This window comes from Salvelinus alpinus, chromosome 9, assembly GCF_045679555.1.
Source record: "Salvelinus alpinus chromosome 9, SLU_Salpinus.1, whole genome shotgun sequence".
Taxonomy (NCBI): domain Eukaryota; kingdom Metazoa; phylum Chordata; class Actinopteri; order Salmoniformes; family Salmonidae; genus Salvelinus; species Salvelinus alpinus.
In genome coordinates, this window is record NC_092094.1 from 65461333 (window position 1) to 65475466 (window position 14134).

Sequence of the window (14134 nt, forward strand, 5' to 3'; positions counted from 1 at the left end):
TGCCCTCCCGAGTGGCGCAGCAGACTAAGGCACTGCGTCACTAGAGTCCCTGGTTCAAATACAGGCTGTATCACATCCGGCCGTGATTGGGAGTCCCATAGGGCGGTGCACAAATGGCCCAGCGTCATCCGGGTTTGGCCGGGGTAGGCCGTCATTCTAAATAAGAATTTTTTCTTAACTGACATGCCTAGTTAAAAAATAAAAACGTGATCCAAGATCAGTTTAGCATTTTTTCCCCCTCTTTATGATTGTGAGGATTTGGGAAAGTAAGCTGGTTCAAGTTATATGCCTTAGGTGTGGTTCTATATGCTCCAAGCTCCTAGAGGAGGCACAAGATTCTTACCTGCGTCCGCCCAGCACACCTGTCTCATGGCTGTGTCAAAGGTCAAGGCGTTGGGCAGGCCAATCCCGTCCTTCACCAGCACCTTCCTGCTGTGGCCATCCACTGAGGATCTCTCGATTTTCGGGGCCTCCCTGTTCCAGTCGGTCCAGTACAGGGTCCTAGAGAGACAACACACAGTTAGAAAGCACTTAGAAATGGCAATTATGGTGGTGTGGATGGTGGCTCATTTGGTTCATAAATGGTGTGTGCAAGGGTAAGTGGTGGGATCGAACACAGGTCACCCGCTCTCCAACCCAAGTCTTAACTTCCTCTAGATCCGAGGGGGGCATTTGGGGTTACAAGTCTCCCGGGAGGGAGTGATTCCAAATCAACTCCACCACTACACATCAAGGTTGTGGGTTCAATTCCCGCATACACTGAATATGAAACCAGATAGGTATATACAGTGCCTTCAGAAAGTATTCACACCCTTTGACTTTTTCCACATTTTGCTGTATTACAGCTTGAATTTTTTATTGATTAAATTGAGATTTTGTGTCATTGGAATGGATCAACAACATTGTAGATACTACACAATACTAACCTAAATCATAGAGTGAAACGAAGGAAACCTGTACAGAATAAATATATTCCCAAACATGCCTCCTGTTTGCAATAAGACACGAAAGTAAAACTGCTACAAATTTGGCAAACAACTTAACTTCATGTCTTGAATACGAAGCGTTTTGTTTGGGGCAAATCCAACCCAACACATCACTGAGTACAACTCTTTTCAACCATGGTGGTGGCTGCATCATGGGTTAGATTTGACTACTCTACATGTGTTTAAAATGACTTCGCAACAGCATTGTATTTTTGTGTAACCCTGAGGGTTGCCAAGAAATCCGGCGCAAATTCACAAACACTATTAACCTCCTACAATTTAACCATCACATAAAGTACCCCCTGGGTCTCGTGCGATACTTCTTGCCACATGATCAGATACTAAAAGGGAGAAATGTAAGCACTCGCTATTACGTTTCAACGGTTTTGACCGACATATGGTTCGCATAAATCCAACTAATTAGACGCAATAATATCTAACATACGTTTATTCTTTCTTATGAATAGGGCTCGCTTTGGGAGTTCGGGATCATATAGGATGGTGCTATTTTTTATCCTATCACATATCTACAAAATCATTAGAGCATAGCAATAACATACACTGAACAAAAATATAAGAGATTTTGGAAATTAGTCAATTGTAATGAATAAATCAGGCCCTAATCTATGGATTTCACATGACTGGGCAGTGGCGCAGCCATAGGTGGGCCTAGGAGGGCATAGGCCTACCCACTGGGGAGCCAAACCCAGCCAATGAGAATTAGTTTTTTCCCGCAAAAGGGCTTTATAACAGACATAAATACTCCTCAGCACCCCAACCCTCAGACGAACCCGCAGGTGAAGAAGCTGGATGTGGAGGTCCTGGGCTGGCGTGGTTATACGTGGTCTGCGGTTGTGAGGCCGGTTGGACGTACTGCCAAATTCTCTAAAACTATGTTGGAGGAGGCTTATGGTAGAGAAATGAACATTCAATTCTCTGGCAACATCTCTGTTGAACATTCCTGCAGTCAGCATGCCAATTGCACGCTCCCTCAAAACTTAATACATCTGCGGCATTGTGTTGTGTGATAAAACTGCACATTTTAGAGTGGCCTTTTATTGTCCCCAGAACAAGGTGCACCCGTGTAATGATCATGCTGTTTAATCAGCTTCTTGATATGCCACACCTGTCAAGTGGATGGATTATCTTAGCAAAGGAGAAATGCTCACTAACAAAAATGTGCAAAAATTGTGCACAACATTTGAGAGTAATAAGCGTTTTCTGTATATGGAAATGAATGAAACATGGGACCAACACTTTACATGTGGCGTTTATATTTTTGTTCAGTATAAATAATAAAAGAAGATAGATCGCTTGAGTTACTCCAGAGCGAACATAAGTCAATGTATTTGGGAGAAAGGCCAGGTCTTTGGACGTGACTTCGGTGTGATTTTGGGTCGCATGATTGGGCTTCATGATTAACCATGTGCTTTGTGATTTCTGACGCTGCACAGACATGTGCACCCACTCACAGCCAATTCCTCTACCAGATATAAACCCAAATTTAATGTATGGCAAACATCTGCAAACACACACGCAAACACACGCATACATTTTTGCCGACACAAACACACAAGCCTATATCCTAAATACACATACACAAAGCCCATTTCTCACTCACTCACTCACTCACTCACTCACTCACTCACTCACTCACTCACTCACTCACTCACTCACTCACTCACTCACTCACTCACTCACTCACTCACTCACTCACTCACTCACTCATACACAGTACACACACACTCGTGCACTTGTAGCTGTGCTGATTGCTGATCCTGTGGGCCGAGCAGAGCGGGCCAGGAGTTCCTCCAGATGTGGAGTGGGGCTTAGATAGACAGACAGGCTCAGAATGTGTGGTTCCTTAGAGGGAGAGAGGGAGTGGTTGCTTTGGCAATTAGTACGTAAGTAAGCCTTGTACGAGCCAGAAAGGCTCTTGCCCTATGGACCAATCTCCTGTTTCTATAGTGTGAGACATCTGGACAGGACACTCCTCCTGTCAGTTTCGCAATACAACTATGTACAGTACCAAAAGTATGTGGATACCTGCTCTCCGAACATCTCATTCCAAAATCATGGGCTTTAACATGGAGTTGGTCCCCCATTTGCTCCACTCTTCTGGGAACGCTTTCCACTAAATGTTGGAACATTGCTGTGGGGACTTGCTTCCATTCAGCCAAAAGAGTATTAGTGAGGTCGGGCACTGATGTTGGGCAATTAGGCTTGGCTCACAGTCGGCATTCCAATTCATCCCAAAGGTGTTCGATGGGGCTGAGGTCAGGGCTCTCTGCAGGCCAGTCAAGTTCTTCCACACCGATCTCGATAAACCATTTCTTATGGACCTCACTTTGTGCACGGGGGCATTGTCATGCTGAAACAGGAAAGGACCTTCCCCAAACTGTTGCCACAAAATTAGAACCACAGAATCGTCTAGAATGTCATTGTATGCTGTAGCGTTAAGATTTCCCTTCACTGGAACTAACTCCAATGGCGGCGAGTTTTACACCACTCCAGCCGACACTTGGCATTGCGCATGGTGATCTTAGGCTTGTGTGCGGCTGCTCGGCCATGGAAACCCATTTCATAAAGCTCCCCGACGAACAGTTCTTGTGCTGAAGTTGCGTCCAAAGGCAGCCTGGAACTCGGTAGTGAGTGTTGCAACCGAGGACAGACGATTTTTATGCGCTATGCGCTTTAGCATTCGGCTGTACCATTCTGTGAGCTTGTGTGGCCTACCACTTCGCGGCTGAGCCATTGTTACTCCTAGACATTTACACTTCACAATAATAGTACTTATAGTTGACTGTGGCAGCTCTATCAGGGCAGAAATTTGACGAACTGACTTGTTGGAAAGGTGGCATCCTATGACGGAGCCATGTTGAAAGTCACTGAGCTCTTCAGTAAGGCCATTCTACTGCCAATATTTGTCTATGGAGATTGCTTGGCTGCGTGCTCAATTTTATACACCTGTCAGCAACGGGCGTGATTGAAATCGTCGAATCCACTGATTTGAAGGGGTGTCCACATACTTTTGCATATATAGTGTATAGTTTTGTCATGTTAATAAAGCATTTAGAATTTAATTGCGATAGAGAAAGAAAGAGATTGGGAGAGACAGGGCCAGTTTAGATATCTTGATTTTTCCCTTCAGTTCCTATCTCAAATAATTTATCTACCTCCCTCTCTATTTCCGTTTCTGTCTCTGCTTCAATCTGTCTCTTTCTATCCCTCTTTTGCTTTCTCCTTCATCAGTTGACTCCATCCGCTGTCAACCTTAGGGTACGTCCCCAATGGCACCCTACTCCCTACATAGTGCACTACTTTTCATCACGGACCCTATGGACCCTAAACAACAGTAGTGGAACATATAGAGAATAGGGTGCCATTTGGGATGCAGCCTTAGATTAGTGTGGGAGTTGGAAAACATCCACCTCCAGTTCTGTTTTGATTTCTTCCAGTCACCCTATAGCTCATCAAACGCCTTTCCACGGAACAGCTTATGACTTTCGGGAAAATCTACTTTTGGTCAGAGATGTTATGATGTTGTGAAAGCAGTGGTGCAGTAACTGAACTCCGAACATAAGACAGCCATGGCCGATAGTCACTGCTATGTAGAAAACCAACCGGTACATTTACTGTATGTTCTCAAAAAGTTATGTTTTATTCTAGAGTAAAAAAGTGAGAATAGTAGACATGCTGACTTGACTAATATACTGTAAAACCTAAACTATTGGGAGCGCACATTAATGTGCAAGTACACTTTCTTTATTACATGATGTATTTTTGTGTTAATGTGCACACCACTGTGAGAGATTTTGACATGACCCACTTTGAACCTCAACCTTACCCAGTGGAAGAGTCCACTATGATAGCACGGGGGTTGACCATGTCAGTGTCGAAGAGAGTCTGTCTCCCGCTGCCGTCCAGGTTAGCACGTTCGATCTTGTCCGGCGTGCTATCCACCCAGAACATGGCCCTGCGCACCACGTCCACCGCCAAGCCCTCTGGACTGGTTAGACCTACGGACAATGGACAGTCATAAAGGTTATTCAGTTGAACATACTGTAGTAAATACCTGAAATGTAAATGTAGTCAGTTATCTGTGAAGGTGACTGCGGTAACTCTGGTTGCAGAGTGTGTGTTATCTGTGCTGGCTGTGTGATATGCCCTTGTTGTCTGTGTTACCAGTGGGTGTGAGTCAGTGTTTCCATTAGCTGGTAATAGTCGGCTTTTGGGCATATAAAAAAAAAAAGCTGATAAATAAAATTGGTAACGGCTAATTGTCAGAGAGAAGATACATTTTTGCCTATTCATTGATGGAAATACCAGTTGATGTACACACTTATCGGCCTATGGAATTAAATTGCTGCATGTGTATATTTGTTATGTAATACCTTATCACAAGCGCACAGCATACAGATACAGAGCCTTTTAGCAAAACATTTCAGACAGCGCTTTTATAAGCCCAATCATTGCGCAACAATTCTAAATGCAACCCTGTTAAAATCATTTTTGGCCCACGATTAAAAAGAGCTACTATTTTTATTTCTCGACTGGTAATTGAATCCCGCTTCCCATTCGCCATTCAAATGCATAGGCAACGGAAGACAGGCTTCTTCAGCCGCGTCACACACCACTTTGCAATGAGCTGGAGGTAGTATGCATTTTGAAAACATACAGCTGCTTTACTACATATTATGAGTCATGTTTTACCTTGCTTCAAAGTAGCCTAAGCAAAATCCGACCATATCCGTGGAGGCAATTATTTTAAAAAGAGCCTAATTCTCTCATGTTCTATTGGCTTTCTTTCATTGTCCGTTAGCCAAACGCACATTTGCGCGTAGCCTACTGCCTTGTGTGTACTGCTGCGCAGTAACCAATAGAATAGGTACATTTAGGGGATAGTAGATTGACATAGGCTCATTGGCAGTGTGTTTACAAGGCTAGGGGAAGCTAAGCTTTCCCTAAGTAAATTGAATTAAATTGCCAAAATGATATAGCCTAATTAGCCTACTATCTATACAGAAATAAATAAAATAATTCATAATAGTCTACTAAAGCATGATTTTGGCCACAGAGCATCATTAGCCTTAAAAAAAAATACATTTGGGATTGTTTTAAATCGCATTACCTGCAGTCAGAAGGAAAGGCAGAGTGCACAATTTAGACAGTGAGCGCGCGCAGAAAATACCTAATCGATTATTGTTGAGTTGCGACTGTCAGTGAAAAGTAGAGAGGCCCAGCCAGGCATAAAGCAATATTTCAAAATTAAATCGCAGAAAAACATAGTCTGAAAGCAAATGGCTATTGCTGTAAGGACAATGAAAAGATGAATCTTAATTGAGCGAACAACAGTAGGCCTATAGCATCTTATTGGCACCAGCAGAGAGCATCGGCCATATCCCTAGTGAGTGCACACTGCACATATTCACCCTCTATCATTGTTGGGTCAGTGCCTCTTAAAAGTTTTGTTTTTGGACAATCATCTCTTCCTCCAGCTGGACGTATTCTCTTTGTGTCTCCCCTTCTCATAGGCCTATTATATGGACAACGTCGTTTTTACTGATCTCTCTAATTCTTCATATTAAAAAAGATTCCGCTAATGTCTCCAGTCATATGAAGTAGAATTGCATGAAATGTGTTTTTCCCGTGCAATGAAAGAAGAAACATATCTGATATAGCCCAGGCCTCTACGCTATACGCAGCCATGCGTTGAACAGTCTTTTTTACGAACGGTGATTGAGTTATATTATTAGCCTAAATAATAACGGAAAATGTTTGGGGCCACATTTTCATAATGGAAACCCTGGTGTAAGTGTACCTGTGTTGATGAGAGTCTCAGGCTCGGCCCCAGGCTCCAGTCTGGCTCTGTTGATGGTCCTGCCTGCCAGGTCGGTCCAGTACACCTTCTTCTCCCTGCAGTCATAGTCGATGCCCACCACAATGGAGCCCTGTGGAGAGACACTTACACTTACAGTCTACCAGTTCAACACACGTTGTACCTTAGCCACAATCAGAACACGTGACACAAAACTATATGAATCTACAAATACAGTGGTGAGTGCCGTGAACTTCACATAATGCCTAGAAAGAACACTGAGAAATTGTGAATGTCTGACATACAATGAGATAGTCCTAGCTGTTCAATAGAACAAACTCCACATTAAGCTCTTGTAGGGACTAGTATGGAGTAGCCTAGTGTTCTTCCTTACATGCAGAGCCAGTAGTGTAGAGGAGCGCTCCGAGTCCATGAGTGTGCCATTGAGAGGCAGTGCCCCAATCTGCTGTCCCTGGGCATACAGGAGGGAGGTGCCTGAGGGGGGCGGGGTCACATCAGGGCGAGGCAGAGGGTGCATGGTGGGAGGGGCTACAGTGGGGACACCTGTAGGGGGTGGGTGAGAAGAAGGAAGAAAGTCAGGATAAAACACTGACAGATATACTGTATTAGAAGTTGTTAATTAACCTACCTGTGTAGATAACTAATTAACTAAATGATACCTCACATTATCATAATTCAAATGTTCCCCCCAAACCTCAAGTTAACATCAGCAAATGTTTATACAGTTTGAGATACATGTGACAGATTAGCATTCAACATTTAATCCTACAGTACAAACTTGAAAATGTGAAAAGATGACCAGCAGCGTCAGTAACGTCACTCACAGGCAGGCTTGACCACGTCGTGCGAGCGCGTCCCGGCCACCTCGCGGCCGTCCCGGTCCACGCACCAACAGTAGCTGCTGTCGCCGTAGCACTGGATGGGGTTGAACTGCCCCTGGGGGTCGCACTGGGGCAGGTAGTGGTGGGGCTCGGGCAGGCCCCCGTAGTGGTCCACCAGGCTGGCCCGCCAACGCTCGCACACCGTCTCCGGCCGCTGGGTGGGGGGCACTACCGCTGAGGGAGAGAGGGGGGCAGAGGGAGAGGGAACATGGGTCATATACAGTACAGGGCTAGGAGAAACTCAGGTATTTTTTTTCTTGAATTAATTAACTTTATTTGAATAATCCCAAATAGATGGTTTATAGATGTTCAGTAAGTGTTCAACTTACTAACTACTACAAACCCTAACCTTAACCCTTAACCTAAACTTAACCCGAACCCTGATCTTAACCTTTACCCTAACCTTATAAACCTAACTGTAACCCTGGCAAGCAGTTGCATATCAACAGTTGCAGTTGATTGTTTGCTGATAGTGCGAGCATCTATGGATCATCTTTAGGGGACTAGCCAAATAAAGTGTCACTGAAAGTCGTTAGTTCTGTTGTCCTGCACCAAGGGTCCCGTGTGGCTCGGTTGGGAGAGCAAGGCGCTTGCAACCCCATGGTTGTGGATTCGATTCCCACATGGGACCAGTATGAAAAAAGTCTGAAAATGTATGAACTCACTACTACTAAATGACTAAAATGTCAATCATCACATCAGGACACCAATTGGTCATTGAATTATGACCAAAGCTTCAAAGTATGTGGATGGTTTGTACACTCTTCTTTCACAGGGTCCTTTCTATGACTAAGTAAGCTGTCAACGACTTGCAGTGAATCTGACTGCATGCACAGTCACTTCAAAATCGGAATAAACACCCTGACAACAAAAAGCAAACTAATAAGAAAAACAGACTAAGGTTTGACGCAATGTGAGCTCTAAAGACTATGGGCTCGATTCAACCAGATCCGCTTTAGCCAACATCACATAGCGGTTGTTTTGACAGTGTGAAGGTGGAACACCTCGATTAAAATGATAGAAATCCCCATTATTTTCTTTCATGATTTTTCAATTTGAGCGTAATTATTTCTATACATCCTACACTTTCTCATTCTGGACTTCTAATCTCCTGTGGCTCAGTGGCAATGATCGCAAGAGCAACTGCTCACCAACGCAGTTGCACCTCCGACACGCCAAATCATCTGCTATGTGGGTGTCTGCTGTCACCAGTTAGTGCTTGATCTTATTAAATCTAGGGCTACGTTTGTACATGTATGCTGTACGACTAACCTACCTAGCTCACATTGTGAAAAGTCAGTCTCTGAAAACGAGACAATATTATAAACAACTCTGGTCAGGAATGTGTAAATAGCCAGAGTTAAGTGTAATGCTTCATGAGTAATGCCTACATTTACATTGTGAAACGCTATTATGACTCCGGTAGAAATCCCCCATTGCCTTTTTAAGGGCCGTCCAATGGCTGTGGACTCTGTGACTCTTTAGTTGTATTATGGGTAGTAGATAAGCGTTCCAGCTGATAGTGATGAGAGGTGAGTAAGCGTTTACAGGTCTGGGACAGGAGAAGGTGATCTATGACCCTGGGGGGACCCGTGTAAGGGCAAGAAATCAAATCAATCCTCCTGGTCACGTTTCTGTCTCTCCTCTACTACATATACACACATACTCACACACACACACACACACACACTCAGTCTCGTTCACGTATGCATGGACGTGCATGTACACATACACACACACACACTCCAGCGTGGTATGTCTGACCCCTTACACACTCATCAGTCTCTTTCACACACATACACACACTCACCCCCTCCCCTGTCACCTACCCACTTGTATACATTCTTACGGATTTTCAAGTGTTTACTTTATCAAATCCACCTTGATAACGTGCTTTCAGGGGCACTTAAAACATACCACTTTAGGTTAAACGGCCAAGTATTTTTTTTTGTTATCTCTGAAACTGTTAAAAACATGACCGAATGTTCTATTTTTTTCCAACTCAAGACTCCTACACAGACACAAAAAAAATTGTTTTTTGAGAAGAGAGAAGAGCACACATTGGGCACAGTGTAGAAGAAGCAGTGGTTCGGCAGGAAAACCATGGGCGAACCACATCACTGACCTACCTCCTCCGCCTAACAATATAGACCTGACCGCGTGACGTGGCACCATTTACTCGATTCAAATGAAAGTGATTACTCATACGCAATGAGGAGCTGAGCTGGGGCTTTACAGGGCGTAACACATTATTGGTGCCTAACCTTTTAACGATTCCATTGTGTTTAGCTGTATTACATATCAACAGTGCCTGCTGCCTGGCTTTAATTCTACACCTAGAGAAAATCTCGTATGTGTCTAAGCTGGCCACATGAGGCAGATTGCATTGCAGCATGAACCTCTAGTTGTGTGTGTGTGTGTGTGGTCTTCCAATTGGTGGTGTTTATGCATGTGTATTAGTGTATACAGGTGTGTTGTGTGTACGTCAAATGTATGCACGACACACGTAAACTCATCTCACCTGGTTCATCACAGTTAGGTTGCGATGTACCGGGTGGTTTCCTGGTCCCTGCCCTCTCCTGCCCCCTGCTGTCCACACACCAGCAGTGTCCTGTAGCGCCATGGCACTGCAGGGCTCTGTATTGACCCTGCTCATCACACTGAGGTACAAAGGCCCCGTCAACATTCCCCTCGGGACTGGTTGTCTGCAGACTGTCTCTCTGGTGTTCGCAATGAGTCTTGGGCCTCTCCGGGTGATCTGTAGAGGCAGGTAAGGGGTTATTGACAGTTGTAATTCTACTAGATTAAACTCACATGCTTGCAATTGCCTGGCCAGAAAGCAAACACATTTACTCGAGTGGGCAAAATTAGGCACATGCCATCTTAATGACGTCGTTGTCTGGTGTATATTGTTTTTCTGGTTGACACAATGTCATATAACTACATTACAACCAACTAGACTCTTATGTCCAGGTAAAGATGGCTATTTCATGATCACATCAAGACATCTTTTGGTTGTTATTACCAGATTACAACCAGTATACAACCTGGCCATGACATCATAAAAGTCGTCATAAGGACTTTATTGTAACCAGTTTTTCCCACTGGTTATAGCTAGTTATTCTGAACAAACAAGTACCCTTTACAGACGATATTACAGAGACAACATGGATATTACTGTTATTATCTGTAATGTGTTTAGCATTAAACTTACCTGGTTCATCACAGTTAGGCTGGCCAGTGCTGGGTCCTTTCCTGGTCCCTGTTCTCTCCTGCCCCCTGCTGTCCACACACCAGCAATGTCCTGTAGAACCGTGGCACTGCAGGGCTCTGTATTGACCCTGCTCATCGCACTCAGGGACAAAGACCCCCGGGATAGGGTACCCCTCAGGACTGATTGTCTGGACACTGTCTCTCTGGTGTTCACAATGAGTCTTGGGCCTCTCAGGACGATCTGTAGAGACAGGTAAGGGGTTCAACCAGGTCACAGTTTAAACTATTGTTTTTATGTATTTAGGCTTTTTTAGTTGTTTAAAAAAAAAAATGTATCGCCACATGCAATTCGTAACAAAGGTAATGCTGGAATAACCGATTTTGCGACTGGTCATGGCAAATAACTGTCGGTCTCACGGTAATTGACATAAACCAGGGCGGCAGGGTAGCCTAGTGGTTAGAGCGTTGGACTAGTAACCAAAAGGTTGCAAGTTACATTTTACATTTAAGTCATTTAGCAGACGCTCTTATCCAGAGCGACTTACAAATTGGAAAGTTCATACATATTCATCCTGGTCCCCCCGTGGGGAATGAACCCACAACCCTGGCGTTGCAAGCGCCATGCTCTACCAACTGAGCCACACGGGACCAGTTCAAATCCCTGAGCTGACAAAGTACAAATCTGTCATTCTGCCCCTGAACAGGCAGTTAACCCACTGTTCCTAGGCTGTCATTGAAAATAAGAATTTGTTCTTAACTGACTTGCCTAGTTAAATAAAGGTAAAAAAAACATTTAGCATCTCCTGACGTCGAATAAATCCATGTAATATAGCCTGCACCTTCACAATAAATCCATTATTTATTTTAGACAGGTCTAAAAAAGCATGATGTCACGCCCTGACCTTAGTTATCTTTGTTTTCTTTATTATTTTGGTTAGGTCAGGGTGTGACGAGGGTGGTATGTGTGTTTTTGTCTGGTCTAGGGTTTTTGTATGTCTAGGTTGTGTGTGTAGTCTAGGCATACATAGGTCTATGGTGGCCTGGATTGGTTCCCAATCAGAGGCAGCTGTTTATCGTTGTCTCTGATTGGGGATCCTATTTAGGTTGCCATTTTCCAGTTTGGTTTGTGGGTGACTGTCTATGTTGATGTTGCATGGCTGCACTTGTTATTATTAGCGGCACATTCGTTTGTTATTTTGTTTTGGTGTTCTTTCGTTTTCATTAAATAAGATGTATTCACATCACGCTGCGCTTTGGTCTCCTCACTACGACGACCGTGACATGATGTGAAAAAAATGTAGTCTATTTCAGAAGAAAAGAATAGCATACTCTGAGTTGTCCTTATGTTAGGTCCTGATGTAGCTATGCCAAATGGCTGTGGGCTACACTAGTTCATTTAGCAGACAAGATTTACTTATAATTCAGTGGCATTATTTTATATAATTTTATAGTATGAAGAATACAATTGAACAAAGCTGAATAAAATATAAATATGTTCTCCAAACGATTTGCGTGATTGCGCACATTCTGTGTTGAGCGGTTTTAACAAAGAAATTGGTACTCCTAATGCTTAATTTAGAGTTATTAATGTAACTTTAGTTGTTCTACAAACATTTGATTTTTAATACATTGTAACATGCTGACCACACCGCTGGTGTTGCGTGCGCAAAATAAATGTACACATACATGTTATTCAATCATTGCACCCACACTGCTCGCGTGTGTCAACGAGCGTCTGCGTAGCCAGGCGCTAAAATAGGACTTGGTTCTATTTGTGATGCTTGATGCGCTGCAAGTCCCACCTCTCCCATCTCCTCATTGGTTTTTAGGAGCATTTACCCACGTGGGTGATTGAAAGATGATCTGAGGTCCACAATCCAGCGCAGTTGGTGGTGGTAATGCACTTTAAAGTTGGTTGCGAACCGCTATATAAAGTACAAAGAAGAAGAAGCCTACAGTAGGAGAGATTACTATAAACAAACTCGGTTTACCCTTTTATCTGTGGATTAATTGTCGGAGTAGAGGAACTTGTGCATTTCAGGTAAAATAACAACCCAATGTTTATATCCTAGGACAAATTAGCTAGCAACCGCAAGTTAGCTGGCTAAATTGCCATAAATGTTTGATGCTTTTCGACCTGTCCCCAAATTAATATAGTTGGTTCAGAGTTCCCTTTTATACTTCAACCTGTGAGTCCTGATCACGTCTGGTGTTGGTGGACAAAAATCAACAATCGCGCGATGGCGCATGTGGACGAGCGGTCTGGTCAGCATGTAAGGCAGCATAATGAAACTCTAATGATGATTTGAAAAAAGTTGCTTGAAAGGCATGAGCTCAGCTTTGTTTTTTGCGAAGGCTGTACTCCAATAGTCTCTCAATCACAATTTGACAAGCACTTCATAATGCCTCAAATTTAATGGTGGCATCCCCTTTGTGGCTGTAATGCACCCTAAAAAAATCCATGCCTTTTGCGGTCCTGATTGCTACATTGTGCCATTCTCCCTGAGTGTGCTGCGCAATTCGAAGCGCCTCTCACTCACATGTCTCTCCGTCACGTGATCGGGTCTTTCTCACAGGCTACAAGTGAAGACAGACACACTGCCCGCGTTCTTATCCAATTCCGAGGTGCATATTGAAGATATTGTAAGAACTGTCCACATTTACTATTCATCGGCCAACTCAAGATGAGTAGGCCTGACAAACAGAAAAAGCACTAGCCTATGTCAATCGACTATCCCCCGTAGTACAAAAGTTGACCTATTCTGTGCGAGAAATAAATATTCCAAACATAGTCTGGGACAGTTGTGGGGTGCAATAAATCCCAATACAACCATTAAAAAAAAGTTTTCACGCAATGTGGCTGACGCAACAGATCAGAACGTTTGCTTAAAATGTTGATAAATTATTAGGCTATTTCTTCACATTATAAGCGCAGCAATGCGCACATGACAGTAGGCTATTATCAAATACATGTAATGCTTTTATTATAAAGGTGCATTTTATGGTGAAAATTATTGTACGGTTCTGCTTTTCTTTTCTCAGTCAACCTTGTGTTCTTTTTCTTTGGGTTCTTGAACGTAGCCCTGTTTCTTTGTGTTCTGGAACGTAGCCCTGTCTTTCATTTTAGTTCATTATTTTCACCTGTGTTCATTGCTCACCTGGTCTCATCAGCTCCCTATTTAGTTCAGTTCTTTCTGTTTGTATGGTTGCGAGGT

The 14134-nt window shown here is 43.5% G+C and overlaps 1 protein-coding gene across 2 annotated transcripts in view; it reads right to left on the bottom strand.

The window, feature by feature from the left end:
* The window catches only part of nid2a (nidogen 2a (osteonidogen)), a 110123-nt gene that overhangs the window by 8760 nt on the left and 87229 nt on the right, over nt 1-14134 (bottom strand). For both annotated transcript variants that reach the window (XM_071326978.1, XM_071326977.1), the window contains exons 17-23: nt 10921-11160; nt 10228-10464; nt 7650-7880; nt 7199-7368; nt 6808-6937; nt 4834-5005; nt 344-501 (exon numbers count right to left, since the gene is read on the bottom strand). In XM_071326978.1, coding sequence (XP_071183079.1) covers nt 344-501; nt 4834-5005; nt 6808-6937; nt 7199-7368; nt 7650-7880; nt 10228-10464; nt 10921-11160 — 1338 coding nt within the window. The remainder of the gene's footprint in view (nt 1-343; nt 502-4833; nt 5006-6807; nt 6938-7198; nt 7369-7649; nt 7881-10227; nt 10465-10920; nt 11161-14134) is intronic.